The 16,688-nt window shown below is 38.8% G+C and overlaps 3 protein-coding genes across 8 annotated transcripts in view; 2 read left to right on the top strand and 1 right to left on the bottom strand.

Moving 5' to 3' along the window:
• The window catches only part of Cad99c (cadherin 99C), a 121,440-nt gene extending 111,206 nt beyond the window's left edge, over positions 1 to 10,234 (top strand). For 3 of the 5 annotated variants that reach the window (XM_077414925.1, XM_077414924.1, XM_077414926.1), the window contains 12 exons: positions 95 to 412; positions 764 to 904; positions 1,352 to 1,636; positions 2,612 to 2,785; positions 3,294 to 3,503; positions 4,058 to 4,189; positions 4,279 to 4,395; positions 4,478 to 4,876; positions 5,319 to 5,947; positions 6,672 to 6,902; positions 7,476 to 7,705; positions 8,034 to 10,234. In XM_077414925.1, the coding sequence (XP_077271051.1) occupies positions 95 to 412; positions 764 to 904; positions 1,352 to 1,636; positions 2,612 to 2,785; positions 3,294 to 3,503; positions 4,058 to 4,189; positions 4,279 to 4,395; positions 4,478 to 4,876; positions 5,319 to 5,947; positions 6,672 to 6,902; positions 7,476 to 7,705; positions 8,034 to 8,353 (3,186 nt within the window). In that variant the 3' untranslated portion in view covers positions 8,354 to 10,234. The remainder of the gene's footprint in view (positions 1 to 94; positions 413 to 763; positions 905 to 1,351; positions 1,637 to 2,611; positions 2,786 to 3,293; positions 3,504 to 4,057; positions 4,190 to 4,278; positions 4,396 to 4,477; positions 4,877 to 5,318; positions 5,948 to 6,671; positions 6,903 to 7,475; positions 7,706 to 8,033) is intronic. The other 2 variants (XM_077414928.1, XM_077414927.1) reach the window with 1 other exon arrangement.
• LOC143902224 (uncharacterized protein C15orf61) overlaps positions 1 to 10,807 on the bottom strand; it is a 93,260-nt gene extending 82,453 nt beyond the window's left edge. Inside the window, exon 1 of the mRNA XM_077414949.1 lies at positions 10,643 to 10,807. Coding sequence (XP_077271075.1) covers positions 10,643 to 10,807 — 165 coding nt within the window. The remainder of the gene's footprint in view (positions 1 to 10,642) is intronic.
• A 254-nt stretch (positions 10,808 to 11,061) lies between these two features.
• LOC143902220 (CD151 antigen) lies at positions 11,062 to 15,759 on the top strand. 2 transcript variants are annotated; one of them, XM_077414935.1, is made up of 10 exons: positions 11,062 to 11,249; positions 11,368 to 11,452; positions 12,411 to 12,493; positions 12,872 to 13,084; positions 13,204 to 13,398; positions 13,885 to 14,007; positions 14,488 to 14,541; positions 14,612 to 14,704; positions 14,792 to 14,875; positions 15,435 to 15,759. In XM_077414935.1, the coding sequence occupies exons 3-10, from the start codon at positions 12,446 to 12,448 to the stop codon at positions 15,495 to 15,497; spliced, it is 873 nt and encodes a 290-aa protein (XP_077271061.1). In that variant the 5' UTR covers positions 11,062 to 11,249; positions 11,368 to 11,452; positions 12,411 to 12,445; the 3' UTR covers positions 15,498 to 15,759. The 2 variants fall into 2 exon arrangements, with proteins under 2 accessions (XP_077271061.1, XP_077271062.1); XM_077414936.1 differs by lacking the exon at positions 13,885 to 14,007.
• The last annotated feature ends 929 nt before the right edge of the window (positions 15,760 to 16,688 follow it).

The following is a 16,688-nucleotide window of genomic DNA, read 5'->3' on the forward strand; positions in this document are numbered from 1 at the left end:
TTGTCATTGATTATTGCTTGTCGATACTCCACAATTCTTTCACACGCTTATGAGACTTTAGGAAACAAATTTAATTTTGGTTAATTTCACACAGGTGGAGGCGACGGACAATGACGAGGGCGAAAACGCCGAGATAACGTACAGTATCTATCACGTGTCGAACAACGGCTTGCAAAAGTTCAAAATAGATCCGAAGACTGGAGTTATCGAATCCGTGAGGAAACTGAACGCCGGCGAACAGTTCAGTATCACGGTGCAGGCCACTGACAAGGGTGGCAAGTACTCGCAGACAATCGTCGAGGTGAACGTCATTCCTGGGCCCAACACCAGAAGTCCCGTGTTCCAGCAACCGGTGTACGAGGTGCAAGTCAGCGAGGGGGCCTCCATCAATTCCACAGTTGCGACTATCACTGTGAGTATCCTCGATGTGATGTCCATCTCGTCGATGTTTTGTTTTAAACTCCAACTGCTCTAACAGAAGCACAGTATCTGCTCGATATGTACTTTATTGTTTTTTTCCTTCGTCCTTTTATCGCGTTGATGAAGCATCCGATCTACGCTTTTCTATTTACACTAATTTCTTGAATTTACATTTTTTTTCGAACTACTTATACACAAGAAACATTTTCTACGATTAATTATTATTTATTAGAATGCGTATTTTTCTTTTTCGAATTTGATCCGAATTGTATCTCTCTTTTTAAAACAACGGATTTTTTAAACGATCGTAATCGTAATATAGCGTTACTAATTAATATTACAGGCCATCGACCCAGAAAACGATCCGGTGTCATACTCGATAGTATCAGGGAATGACTTGCGTCAGTTTTCGATTGGCGACAAATCAGGCGTTATTACCGTTATAAGGAAGTTGGATAGGGAGGACCTGACCCGGTATCAATTGGTAAGCCGATATCGTCAAACACCGTAGCACGAACTTCCTACACTCTCTACTACAAGCCAATGCACTTCTCGCTTTACGCCTCTTTCATCCGACAGCTTTTATCTAATCTAAGGAAACATCGGTGTGCCTCTTCCTCCGCTTGTAAACGAGTAACTGTGCGAAATCGAAACACAACGAGTTCTTAACTTTCAGTGCACTCCCGATCCGGTTATACATATATACTTTGAATAAAAATGTAGAAATTTATATTTAAAATATTCAACTTCTTTTTTATATATCCAATTTCTTCGAGTTCTTGTAAAAGAACATTATACTAAAATCTTATTGATTGAGTCATCCAAATATTTTTATTATTTAAACGACTCGCCACTGTACATGTCGTGTTCTACTAAAATTAGAGTAAATTAAAAGCGGAATGTAATGCAATGACATTATTGGTTTATGTAGTTAATAAAGGCCGAGGATACCGGCGGCCTGTACAGCACTTCGACGGTCAATATTATGGTCACCGATATCAATGACAAGAACCCCGAATTCGTGGGTCTTCCTTACAAATTTACCGTTAAGGAGGGCGAAGCGCGTAAACTAATCGGCCGCGTGCATGCTGAAGACGCCGATGAAGGTATAAATGCCGAGATCACTTATTTCGCACCCGATGATATTCCTTTCACCGTGGATCCTGAGACCGGAGATGTTCTGACGAAAATAGTGTTGGACTACGAGCAGAATGACGTGAGTAATCATTCTATTGTTCTTTTAGCTTTTAATATAAAAATATTGAGAATAATAAACTTATATTATTTTTAACAACGTTAACTTGAAAAGTACTCTATATAAGTACTTTTATACTTTTCATCCTACGACTTTTTTACGTGAGAAAATAATTTCGGGATATTTGAATATTACAGAGTTATTAGAGATAATTGAAGAAGTTTCAACAGTTAATGAGTTTTTACGTTTTGTTTGAATTTGTGAAAAGCTGTATAATAATGCGTAAAAACTAACACCATTCGTTATGGGTATAATTCTGTAGCTTAATTTTGGACTTTCCGGGAATGGTCTTTTGTCTCACGAGAGTTATAAAGTGTGATTACAACTCGAGAATGCTTACAATGAAACGGTATAGTTTATACTCGGATTGCGAACAGTTAAATTACAATTGTACTATTGTGTGCGCCTGTGTGCATGAGACAAAGAGAATGGGCAAACTGTATGTCTGAGTTAAAATTCGCGCGATTTTTATTTGCGAAAACGCAATGTGTAAAACAAGTCCAATGATAATTTTGTGTAACAATGTATGCAATGTGATCAAAACTTTTAATTTAATTAATCACATTAGTAGTCATTAAAATCGTCTTATACTGTTAAATATTAAGGGATAAAATTTAAACCAATAAGTTAAATAAACCTTGAGTTTTAACTCTATTGGTTAGTAGTTTAGTAGTTTAATTAAATTAACATTATTTCAATTTAATATTGGAGTAGTGGCGATCTATAGGAATGGTAAAAAATGACTCAAATTGAGTATAATTTGTCACAACGAACTTAACGGTGCAAGAATGCGTGATTTGTACAGTCAAAAATTTTTATTTTTATTTTGATATTCTCTTGAACTTCAGAATTAAATTATAAAATAAAAATCAGTAAATTGGACGTAATAGTAAATAAGGAACGTAATAAAACATGGTATTTGCATAAATTGCGTAGGAATACAAATTCGTAGTAACTGCAAGGGATGGAGCCCCCGATTATCGTTTGGCAACCGCGACAGTCACAGTTAAAGTCATAGACGTCGAGGACGAGGTCCCAGTTTTTCACCAAAGCAGTTACGAGGCACGTGTCAAGGAAAACGTGCCTGACTATAATGTAATTCAAGTCACGGTGAGTCGCATGTCAAACCATACTAATATTATTCATAATATCGCCTTTCTACGATTGGAAAACGTGTAAAGCGATAGAAATACGATAAAAAGCAATTTGTTTGTCGGATTAATTTGTTTATTCGTATCAGTTCCTGCGGTTTAATTTAACGAGGATCGAGAATCTCGTGCAGCAACGCTGATATATTTAACGTGAATCCCATGCGAGACATTCGCGTTAAGATAAAGCGTCCTTGCTTCCTCGCGTAACACGCCGAGTGTGAAATTATTTCTGAAGTGGATCATAATAAGGTGAGATGTAATTTCATCGAGAACGAATGACGAGACTTCGCTCGAGGAGTTTCGAAAGTTCATCAGATAATCGAGACGTACACTCGTTCCGACTCGAACGAGATATTCGCGTTACTCGCGTCGTCGACGATTCCCATCCCCCGCCGACAAAGTGGAAAGGACGTAGTGCGTCCTAGCTCGTCTTACTTGGGTTTTGAAGCTAACGCGATCATTTCTAGGCCGACGATCCGGACACAAAGAAGCAAATTACGTACATGATCAAGCAAGGGGATACCGAACTCTTCAGCATAGACCCGAAGACTGGAGTAATAAAAACTATCCGTGGTCTCGATTACGAAAGCCAGAGCCAGCATGTGCTTATCGTGGGCACCGAGGAGAACACCAGCGATTTACCTGGCTCCACCACTCGCGTTGTTATTAATGTTCAGGTATTTTTTATAAGTGACACTTTCTTTGTGGTAGTTGTCAACATCTATCATCGATTTAATATTATCGTTCATTGGCACATCATGTAACATACATGAATGCCATTTTTAGAATATCACATTATACAGACAGCTTTTATGTAAACTGCTGTCGATTTTTATTTATCATATTTCGCGTGAGAAGTAATTAATTTTGATAAAGTACGTTTTGTTTTATTTTAATAAAATAAATTTTCTAATTAATGATCTAGAAGATCTTATCTAATTAAATAAAATATATATATTATACACACACACACACATGACACAGCTATAGTTGTTCAAGATTGCTAATGTATTCGTGTATTGGAATCTTTAAGATATTAAAACGGGAATTAATTATCTGTCACAGTCTCAGAAATTAATCCATGGAATCAATTTAACGGAACCGGTTCATGTTGAGCGCATTAATATCATAATCAACGATTACCCTATCATTTATCGTGCTTCGACTACTTTTAATTTAACTGTATCTTATTACTCGGCGCATTAATAACGTTCTAAATGCAACGTGGCAGGATGTGAACGACATTCCACCGGTATTTACGTCGGTGCCGCGTCCGATTACGCTGGACGACGATGTCCCTATAGGAACGACCGTAATCGATCTCGTTGCTGCAGATTCCGACGGCACCGCGCCGGGAAATCAGGTAGGTACATTCTTTCCCGCACATCTTGACTTCTTCTTTGCTTCTAACTCGCAAAGGGGAAGATTTTTCACCGAGCTCGATGCCCGTAGGTTCGATACGAGATCATCGGCCGCGGTATCGCCAGCAAGTACTTCGTAATCGATCCCGACAACGGCGTACTCCAAATACGAGACGACTTACGCAAGGAGACCGACTCCGAGTATCAGGTATTTGATCCTCCGTATATAATTCGACGCCGCGTCTAGCTCGCGATCTGCGTCATCTACGCAGATAATTCCTTTTTCCCAGGTCGATGTGCGTGCATACGATATGGGAGAGCCACAATTGTCGTCCGTGACGACTGTGCCAGTCTACGTACGTCACGTGGCAACGGTACCGCCGGAGATCGGTTTGGGTTTCGCGGAGAACTCGTACAACGTGGAGGTGCCTGAGGACGCGGGTGACAACACGCTAATAAAGATAATCACCATCATCAACAGTCACGCACACGACACCACGCCGCTCAGGTGCGAGATTTACAGCGGCAATGAGGAGGGCCTGTTCGAAGCAAACGTCACGGAAGAGCGAAATTGCGCCCTGAGACTGAAGAAAGGAGCGCTGGATTATGAGACCACGGAATCTTATCAGATTAAGATCAAGCTGGAATCGCTCTCGGGCCTTTTAAATTCAGGCAGAAATACGACGATGGTAAGACTCGATGGATTTCTGAACTTGCCGGCGCTTGAAGCACGAATTCTTATAATCGGGATAAAATCGTAGCTGCTAACACAAACTAATATATCGGAGATAAAAAAATTCAAACATATATAAAAAATATAGAAAAGTTTAAGTTACTTCTCCTGCAGATGTAACTTAAGCATTATTGCTTCAATTAGAAATCTTTATGTAAGAGTTTCTATTCAGAGATATTTTTACGCAGAATTTTTAGATACAAAACTATCTGTTTTTTTATCTGTCATGATTTAAGCAGAAATTATTTTCACACATTAAACTTATATAGAGAAGAGAAACAAATTTAAAAAAAATCTAATTTGTGTAAAAAAAAATCAACTCGCTACATTTCGCTGCAAATTAAGTATCAATTTTCATTTGTCTCTAATTGTAAGAATGAAAACACGTTTGGTCGCAGGTGAAGATTCAGGTGCTGGACGTAAATGACAATAAGCCCGAGTTTATCTTCCCGGAAACGAGTCAGAAGCTTACGCGGGGACGTTACTTTGCGGCAACTCCGCGCACTGCGCAATTCGCGTCCACCGTCCTACAGGTGAAAGCTCACGATAAAGACAATGGCAAATACGGCAAGCTGGAGTACAAGATTCTTGAAGGGCGAGGCTCCGGTTACTTCGGCATCGACGGCTCCAACGGCATAATCAGGACAACGGCGACGTTTGATCACGTGGATGCATCTGAGCTTCCTTTCAAGTTTGACGTTTGCGTGCGCGACAACCCCAATTCGACCGACAACTATAATTCGATTGTCGCGCCGGTGATCATCAATCTTATCGGGGAAGAGAACCTAATGATTTTGGTGGTGCAGGACGCGACACCGGACGTTCTACAAAAGGAGGCTGGCAAAATAGCGGATGTAATCGAGCAGAAGAGCGATCTGCTAATTGGCATCGATAAAGTCGCAGTAAGGAAGATCCTCACGAAGAACGGCACCATCGAGATGTTTCCGCAGGACTCCGACGTGTGGTTCTACGCGGTTGACCCGGACACCGAAGCTATTTTGAATAGAAACAGCACTAAAGTGCAAAGGTACGTTTTAATGTGCGCATGTTAAAAAAATAAAAAAAAAGGATATTTCATAGTTTTTTTGAAAATTAATCTCTAAAACTCCGTTTGGATTTGTATGTAAGAGGAAGATTACGTTGGAAATTTGAGTTGTTATTGTCACTTTTTAACTCTTTCGTTTTGGTATTATATACGCTCAAGCCACGTGATTGTCTCACATTTATTTATGGAACCGTATTACGTAATTACTGCTATCCGCAATGCTCACGTTGCAATGTGTTTTTACATGCTTCCGTAAATGGAATATTACTGTTTTATTATTTTAAAACCTCAGAATTGATAGTCACATAATAAGAAATTGCTGAACAAAAATCTTATATATAATATTACTATAGTTAAATAAATTAAATATTTTAATAAAACTCTTTTTAATTCGATTGTTTTAACACGGTCTACTTAAATAAATTGTTTGTTTTCTTGATTGCGATATTTTTAAATTATTTGTAAATACAATGTGTATATATGTATATTTATCAAATTATAACTCTCTCGCTAAGTTTTATTGTTTTTAAATAGAATGTAAGCTTTATCGTAACTTAAATCAATATGAAACTAGATCAAGTCTGAAAACCTATCCGTATTTAATAATGAAAGACACGTCTTTTTTTCCGCGCGTGTACCGAAAGGTCAATTACGACGTTTAATTGCATAACGTTAGCAAATATTAAAAGCGCCGAATTTTCGACAGATCCATCATGGATAAATCGGCCATGTCAAACATTACCTTTGACGTATCCACGTTAGTGCGGGCAAATGCCATCGACATTCATGCACCCGTGATGCCGTCTGAGCCAGTGCGAACTCAAACGGCAGTTGCATTCAGCGGCGAAGTATTCCCGTACGCGCTGATCATCATCGCCTGCGTGATCCTGATCCTCGGCATTGCCGGTATCATATACATATGTGTTTCCTGGTCCAAGTAAGTATTTACATTTGTGTATGATTTTAATGCTGAGATAAAACTAAAATACGCCATAAAACGATTTATTATAAAATTCATTGAAATGATTAATTAATTAAAATAAAAAAAAATTATATTCAGTTTCTATACTCAATACTCATTACGGATGAAAATATACTCGTGCCTATAATAATTAAATGTAATAAAGATAACGTTTTACGAAGATTTTTTTAAAAACTTGTCTTGCTTTTTGCATGTTATTTCAATAAAAATTTTTGTATTTATACACGCGAATTAAAATGGAGACCATCACAGTTATTATTACGGTCTGCATTATTACGATCGCATAGGAGTGTTGTTTCATGAGTGTGAATATTCATTTGACTCATTAAGTACGAGCCGTGCAAATTCATACTGCTCTTCATTACTTTCATTAGCTTTTATTGCGTTTTCCGCTTTGGATACCTTTGCAAACACTTATTGCATCGACGTTGCGTGATGAAATAGTCTTTTCGGGAGTGCTTACTTTTGCAATGGAAAATTTAAAGCTCTCCGAGAGATTCTCATCGTAAAAATGCACTTTTTACATAGGTATAAAGCATACAAGGAACGTATGCAGCGCATGTACGTGGTGCCGCGGTACGATCCCGTCTACGTAGAACCCAATTTAAAGGAGTACGAGACGCAGGTGCTCCAGATGAGCGTGCCGGTCGATGACAATGACAGCTGCAACGATTTACAATTGGACTTCAGCAACAAGAATCACGCGTTTAGCTTGGACAACGTCAGTTACATCACCAAAGATCACGGAGACAGTACTGGTAATTCAAAACAAACATAATACGACTGTATAATGCAAGCTAAGTTTATCAAAAAAATTCGTAGATGAAAATGACAGAATTTGAGATATTCTGCATTTGTATCTTCTTCTGCATTATTACTTGCAATTAATTAAAAAATATTAAAAGAAGTAAATGCAACTAAAGACATATTTATATTTTCTATAATTTGTTAGCCGCATTAATCTTCCTTAAATCAAAATTATTTTATTTAGAAGATTATAGCGCAACGTGAATTCTTCTTGAATAGTATGTATCGTTTATATTGGATATACCGAAGTATATAGCGAATTATGTGCTCTGTTTTAAGGTCAACAAAGTCCCGTTAGCTCCGAAGCGGCGACCACGGCGCGAGCGTCCAGCATCGTCGGTAATCACGGCGATACTAACATCCATTCCCTGCGACGGTCCACGCTGGGTCGAAAGAATCATAACGCGAGCAATACAAACACCCTGAACAATCGCGACGCGACACCGGTACTTAATCCCCTGTACAATCACGGCGATGATCTGCTGAGCCCTAGTCCGTCCAACGACAATGTCACCTTCAGGGAGAGGAAGGATTACTCGCATCTCGGGTTTACGTATCTGGGCGAGCAAAGCCCCGTGGAGACCACGACGGAATTGTAAGTTTTATGATCCGAGGGACGACGTGCGAATGTCCGGTCACTTTAAAGACTGTCACCGAATTATACATATCCGTGAAAAATGAAGGTTGAAATCCTATAAATCCTATAAATTATAACTTACAGCATCCCGTAACTTTTATTTTGATATCGTATACACGAATAACTGTGATGGACATTATTTCACATCAAAGTTCAATCGATAGTAATTTAAATGTTGAAAAATTTTAAGTCCCATACGTAAAAATACTGTCGACGAATAATATTGTCTCGCATTCGCGACATATATACATAAAATCAATGTTCACCTGCCCTTCGTCCGCGACAAGCGGTTAATCGTTTTGCATTTAATTTTGACAAATGCGTGAAACGTGACGGCGAATGGATTCGAGATATTCGACACCACGTAGCTCGCATTTTTCTCTGTTGTGTTAAGCAACCCTAAAGCGCCATACGAGGAGCATATGAAAGCTTATAAATAATTGAATGACTTCGTACCTATATGCTCTTCCTTTCATATGTCATCTTCTGAATGTGCACCGATGCCGATGCCTGCGTGCTGATTCAGCACGCGCAACGTAGCCGCAGAATTCCCGGCGGGGACACATTCTAAACGAGTTGCTCCGCATGTGATATTCATAAAAGAGCGGTGTCGCAGCGTTCAGACACAACGGCGGAACGAGGCCGTGAAAATATCGCGCGTAAAAGGAGACTGAAAAAAAAGAGCGCGGATATCCTTTTAGAGCTAGCCGATATTCCGTGTGATTTACTTTCAATCGAACATCGCATTTTCGCGTTGAAGCCGATAGAGCATCGCCGACAAATTGCAAGATTACGAATAATCGCAACGCCTTGAGAGTTAAACTACTGATTACTGTGACTGCATAGAGATACGAAAACATTGCCGTGCAATAATCGAGTCTTGATTAATAATTTTGGAGATGTTTTTCGTATTTCGCGGAGACTCTCGTCCGTGATGCGTTAATATACATTTTAATTATAGAGAGAGAGAAAGAGAGAGAAGGATGAAGCAAAAATACCACTGCGGCTCGAATCGTAGACTTAAGATTCGAACACGAAGCTGTATTATTTGTTATATTGTACGAACGGCGCGTATTTGTGAATGTATGTCTCTACGCGAGTCTCGGCTCGCGCGACCTTGTAAATGATCGATTCCGATCACGTTGTGTACTATAATATTTTTTTTATTTATACAATCGCAAGTTTGCTCATGTCATTACAATTGTAATCACAATTACTCGAAACGATGACGATGGTGCATACTATTTGTACGTGATCGTAGGGATATCGTGAAGTTTTATGGCAGCCAGCTGCGCTTCCACCGCGACTCGCTCGCCTTTTTGTTCACACGACCGTGCCGGCGGTAATTAAACGACTGCCATGCGGAGAACGCGTCATCGACACCCGTTACGATATAAGTGGCGGAGTGCGTACTTAATTAGGCATGTGTAATTGTCCATTTCCTCTACGTAATTTCGACCACGCTGCTCGACTTTGTGGATCGAGAGGTCGACAGATCCGCGGGAAGACGTTGAGGGGAGTTAAGTATGATACGACTTGATTGAATGTATATCTCTAGTCGTATAATAGCGGGCGTCCACTGCCGTGCAATTTGTAAGCTGCGTTTCATACTGACAATGAGAGAGAGAGAGAGAGAGAGAGAGAGAGAAAGAGAGCGAGAGAGAAAGAGAGAGAAAGAGAGAGAGAGAGAGAGAGAGAGAGAGAAAATCACGTGTACGTGTTACAAGTGTTCTCTGATTATAGCGTTGATACTTTTACTTGTAGTTGTATAATATTTAAGCGCGAATTCTGTAAAAAATTGTTAATACTTAATAATAAATTTATTATATTTACATAATAACGGGGGTTTTTTTATACAACGCTTCGCAAGATGTTTCTTTTCACACAAAGCAAACGAACTGCGCACCGCTGATTTATTATGTAAACGTTTCAATTCAAATTTATTCTCAACTTTCCATCAGCTAAAATAGATATGTATTAACACGCGTGAATTGTATCTTTAGGAGAGGGAACGTGTGCGAAATAGATTACGTTTTATCCTCGTAAAATTACGTAGCTCATTATATTGTGCTGATAATATCTCTTAACATTTTACACGTGTCGCTGACACGTGATACGCTCTTCGACGAAAGTCCATTTTAAAATCACGTAACCCGCTCGAAAGGAAGCACAGGAGAGATTACCGCTCTCTAATTAGAATAGGTATACCATTTTAATTAGAGCGTGGGAAATTATATTTTGGGCTACGTACGATAAATTGCTCACTCACACTCGGTTTGGGGAGGTGAGAAACGTAAGTGTGTCGGTGAAGCCCGTCAACGGGATCGTTCTGGGAAGCGGGTGGGTCGGCGGGTCTCTCCACCATGCCCGGCGATAGAGCGTCGGCGCCGCGACGGCAGGAACCACGCAGACGCATCTGGACCGGCGTCGGTGACGTAGAAACGAGAAACGAGAGGAAAGAGCGAGATCCGGGGGCAGGCTCTCCGCCGTTTTGACAAGTAACGCGCTCGCGGACTGTCCGCGACAGTGAGAACGCGCTCGATCGCGATCGCAACGCGCGAGAGATCGCTCATTATTACGAGCGAGAGATAGGCAGTCACCTCGTCCACGCGCGTGTACGCGAGTAATTACCGGAGATATCTCATCGATCCTCCGACGTATTAACGAGTAACAGGCGGGTGCGTCGGGTCCTCCCGTTCCGCGCGACGGCGAACACAGCCACACAGCGCGAACACAAAGCAGCTCGAGAGCAGTGTAAATCTCGGAGCGTCCGAACGATCGAAGGAACGATGACGTATCGTCAAGGGATCGCAAACCACCTGTGAAGTGTGAACCGACTCGGAAACGTCAAGACCCAGGTATATAGTCTTTGAGGATTACGAAATGTGCATCTGGGTTACGTGATCCCTCGTGCAACTGTGTGCGACGCTGCTTGCAAAATGCACGACGAATTCTAATTGTGTAATCGTGTTACAGTTACGTTGGTGAGAGAGATCGGAATATCAAAAGCGAAGTGATAGACATTGTAATCGAGAAGAGTGAGCTAACTCGTTCGTGACAGGTAAATGTTTGTATACAATGTTACACGCTACGTTAGAATTTTTCGTAACGCTATTTCAACATTTTGATAGTTCGTTGTGAATATTTTATTATATTTAATGAATAAATGAAAACAATGAAATTATTAAAATAGCAGATACAAAATTCTAAATTGTGTTTAATACGGAAAAAATTAAATAGTTAATAAATGGTGCTTATAAATTTTCTCTTTGAAAAAAATAGGAGAAAAAATATTAACGTTATTTTATATTTTTTTGCTTCTGCTAATATTTAAATTTAAGAACCATAAAACCATTTTTTGAAATTTTATCCATCGTGTTATTTTGAAAGCCATCAAAAATAATTGCAAAAAACACTTTCTCTGTAGAGAGCTTTTAAACATATAATGAAATTGTAAAATGAGAACAAAATAATCTACGAGATTTTTTTCGTCACGTTCACCAAGATTGAAAGAGAAAAATGCTTTTGAATATGTTAAACGTTTTTAATAATGTCAAGGAAAATTATATTCGACGCTAACTGGCAAAAATCATTTATTTGTGTAACTCACACAATTTGGTTTTTTCACACAATTTTTTGCACAAAGTTACACAAATAAATTGATTTTTGCTAGTTAGCACCGAATATAATTTTCCTTGTTATTTACTCACTGGCGAAGAAAAGTTCCCTTTTTGGTTTTTAAATGTTTTTTATTAGGAAAGATATGTAGCTTGCCTAAATTAGAGTTAATATTTAAACGCAATTATTATCAATTTTTTAACGATCTATTTTGCATTGGCTAATCACTATATCAACGTTTGAAACGACAACAGTTGCAGAATAGACATGATTGTAACATTGCACGTTATTAAAAATATTTAATTAAAGAAAAGTTTTAATGCGGGTTTATTTCTATGACAAGTTCTATCACGTTCTGTTACATATTTGAGCTTACAACAGGTTGTTCTGTTATTTTGCAGATTGATGACTAATTGGAAGATCAGGGATAACAAACATGAAGTACTTGAAAGTCGCGTTGTTCTTGTTCAATCTACTAATATGGGTAAATAACACGCATGCATATTGTAACATTATAAATTAAGTTTAGAAATAGCGACACGTGCCACAAACACCTAGACGCAGATGCTCAAACTATAAATAATTCTCGCGTAATTCTGTAGAGAGAGAGAGAGAGAAAGAGAGATTCTTGAGAGCGCGAAACAAACGTTTTTCGTTTACTGTTGCATTGTCTCCTCTCGCCTGAGTTAGATTCTATCTGCGGAAGGTGGCGGAGAATTATTTCAAGCGTCGCTGAAATTTACGCGACGCGACGTTCAGGAAAGGAGTCCCCTGGGGGGATTACAGAATTACTATCTCGCCTGTAGCGATAAGGGAAAGAATAAGGGACGTAAAAATCACCCCCGGCTTTTCTTTTCGGCAGTTGGCTGGCTGCGCGGTGTTCGTTCTAGGCACATGGGTGCTCCTGGAGCCCACCAAAGGACACATCCTCAATCTTTTCGTGTCTGACGTCAAGCCGCACGAGACTATTAATCTTATAGCTTACAGCCTCTTCGGGCTCGGCACCATCGTGCTCACGGTCGGCTTCTTCGGTTGCCGCGCCGCGCTACGCGGAAATCAATGCATCCTCGCCACCGTGAGTGAAACGACATTTTTATTACCTCCGCCCCGCGGGGCGCGCGTATATATACCATTATAGATTACGGGCCGGGTCAGGGTCAGGGAATGTTTTTATCGGTGGTTGTTTTTCCGCAGTACATGAGCATGCTGGTCGCGCTCATCGTCACGGAACTGGTGACCGCCGCGATCGGCGGGTTGATGACTTTCCAGATCCTGTCGGAGCTGGAGGAGAGGCTCACCAATAAACTGGCGGCGCAGTACGGCCACGATATTCACGATCCGACCAGCGATATCCCTTTCAGCAACAGTCTGGACTTCGCGCAGTACAAGGTGTCGTATCAACCGAGCCGACCGTCCACGCTCGTCGATCTTTTACGGCACGTTTTGTCATTCGAGAACCGCTTCTTTTTTAATTACGAATCCTTCTGCGATATATTCTTGATTTTTCTATATTGTAACTTTTGGTCAATCCATTTTGCGTATACAATTTTTATTAATTTTTATGAGTTTTGTGACAGTGATGTCAAGCTCTGGATATATTTTACACGTCGTAATCGCATCTATGCACGACGCTATACCATGATGACAATACACTTTCTCTTTATTTAAAAATATTATGTTGAAAAATGTTTCGTCTCATTTTTTTCCCCGCAGCATGTATTATATACGCGGAAGCGCGCATGTAAATTACTTATGTTTCATGCACGATGGGTTCGCATGCGAGAGAATAGAGATGATATGCTTTGTCAGAAATCGTCTGCCCGATGAGACATTTTCGCGATGGTTCGAAGAGCCACATAGATGATTCCATTGCAGTTTAATTGCTGCGGAGTATACGGCGATCACGATTACAATGGCACGGCTTGGTGGAGGGACGGTCAAATCTCGGGGAGCAAGAGGCAGGTTCCCCTTACCTGTTGTGTTCTCAAAAATAGCGAGGTACTCTATACGTTTGAATTAATTGGTCCTAAAACAACGTGGATATATATCGAAGTTTCGAGAGTTGAAAGAGCTCACAAAATATATTTTGAAAGCACAATAATAAAAAAAGACACATTAATAACCCAGATAGCAGAGTGGCGTCAAATGACGTTATAATGTCGTCAAAGTGACGTCTCTAGCGACAACAATCCGTCACTTTGACTCTGCACTATTACGCCACTTGACGCCACTCTGCTATCTGCATGGGAAAAAAATATAAGTCCACGTACATTATTATTATTGTCTAGATGTCTTTTTTGAAAATAATATAAATTGTGAATTATATATGTACATATATCTCGATATCTTTATCATTTCCTAAATAATTTCATTTTTATTCATTTATCTTATTTTAAACTGTGTCCATTATCTTAAACGTCTAGTCAATAAACTACGACTCACGATTCATTAGTAAAAGCGAGAGCTTCTGTCTTGCAGAATAAAAATACAGGCAGCCCGATGAGCGTTGTTTCGAGGGTGTTTCACAAAAATGTGAGTAAAATGTCAGCGACGTAGCGAAATGTATGAACCTTATGTGAGTAATCTTTTATCGCTATGGCAGAACGAGAAGCCGTGGCTGCATCCGCTGCCAAAGGATGGGGCCGCGTGTCAAGTAGAAGATGAAGAAGGTCACGAGGGATATAGGCACAAAGAGGTACGCATTGTGTACCGCGAGGTATTGTGTATATCGCTGCGTGTTATACATTGCTACATATTTCAAATGAACAACACATTTTCTCAGGGGTGCCTTGGAAAAGTCACGAACTGGCTGCAGTGCGAGAGCTTCATGTTAGTATTTGGCGGAATGGCAATGGCAGGAATACAGGTAAATTTTTTTATTACACAGAATAAAAAGAAGTGTTAAATCAAGACTTATATTTTTGTGTATAAGCAAGAATCTATAATCTTCTTATAAGAATTTCAACTTTTTTTCTTGATTAAACTATATAAATACCTTCATTCAAACAAGTTTTCTTCGTTTAACGCAATTTATTTCTCATTTTAAGATTATAGATTTATAGATTAAGATTATACATTTATATACAAGAATGTAAATCTTGATTTAACACTTCTTTTTTTTCTGTGTATTTTTCGCAAACTTTTGAAAGAAACTTTTAGAAGAAACATATTTATATATATATTGAGTCAAAGATTCATGATTTTATTTAAGAAAGTGCTTTTTTGTATCTTTAAATTTCACAAAATGTCTGCAAGGATTGTATTGCGTAGCTCAAAGAACAATTCTTACTTAAATTTTCTATCTTTTGAATTTTCTATCTTTCTTCGAAGAATAGATTTATTAAATTATTTTCTTAAATGGCTTTTTTCTTTACGTCTTGTGTATTTTGTAAAAAAGAAATAATTAATACAAATGCATTTTTCAGACGTTCGGGATAATAACGTCTGCTTTCCTCTGCCGGACAATAAGAGATATGCAGGAAGAATGATCCAGGATTCGTAGTCTCAATGAAGTAAAGAGAATGTCGTGGCACGTTCAATCTTTACATTGACAACTTTGGCAGAAGAACCATATTCATTTTGTATCTTCGTGTATCGCTACGTGAGAAGATTTCCGAAATTTGTTTCGATCATCTGTGAGTCGGGACAATGATCGGGATTTTCAGCTAAGGGAATACCGCGGGGAAGAAAGCAATCTAAATATTTGTTCTATTCTACAAGGTGTCTGTTCATTGAGAACTTCGAGAATAACTGAACTTCGAAATAACAATAAGTGCTACGCTTAAGTTTAAATCGATTTCCACCTCTGTGCGCGTTTTGCTGCCAATCAGCAATAATGTGACCAATACACCCTGCTGTACATATACAATAACATACACGTCTGTGTCGTGTTCAATCTAACAGTCTAACTAATACTAAGAAATAGCGATGTTACAATAATATCGCTGATGTCTCACGACGATCATCGCCGGAGCTTGGATAGCAACGTGGAATTGTTATCCGTGGCGTGTCCTGTTGTCTTCTAAATACAAGAAGGATGGATATATGCGTTGCGTGCGTGAGAACTTTCGAATTATTTTTTTCTTTGTGGACAATTTACCTGATTTGAGAAACAAAATAATTTTTCGCACAAAGTACATGTGTTTGTACATGAATTTTTCAAGAAATATCATAATTTTTAATGAATAAGAGGTTTATGTGAGTATACTTAGGGGAGACTGAGGCTGATTGATATATTCTATTATATGTATATGTATAAAAAAACAGACTGCTAAACAAAGTTAGTAGTCTAGTAAAGAAATACGTTAAAATTATATAACGTTGATCCACTTTGACTGACATGAGTTTTCAAAGTATGTTTAACTAGCTTAGATTCTTAGCTATAAACCGTATTAAACGGATTAAAAAGTTTCATTTACTCAGTAACGTATTATTAAATTTTTACTTATATATTTCTACTTTATAGCCTAATAATATATGTTCAAGATAGTAAAATAATCTCTGTGTTTCGAAAACTTAAGAATATATTACAGGTTTTAATCAATCCCAGCTTCACCTAATAATTGTGTACATTAGATCTTTATAGACATTTATCATCCATTTTGAAATGGATGATGCATATATTCAATATTCTCTCTCTCTCTCTCTCTCTCTATATATATATATATATATATATATAT

This window comes from Temnothorax americanus, unplaced genomic scaffold (assembly GCF_048541705.1).
Source record: "Temnothorax americanus isolate GAGA-0224 unplaced genomic scaffold, ASM4854170v1 Scaffold39, whole genome shotgun sequence".
Lineage (NCBI taxonomy): Eukaryota > Metazoa > Arthropoda > Insecta > Hymenoptera > Formicidae > Temnothorax > Temnothorax americanus.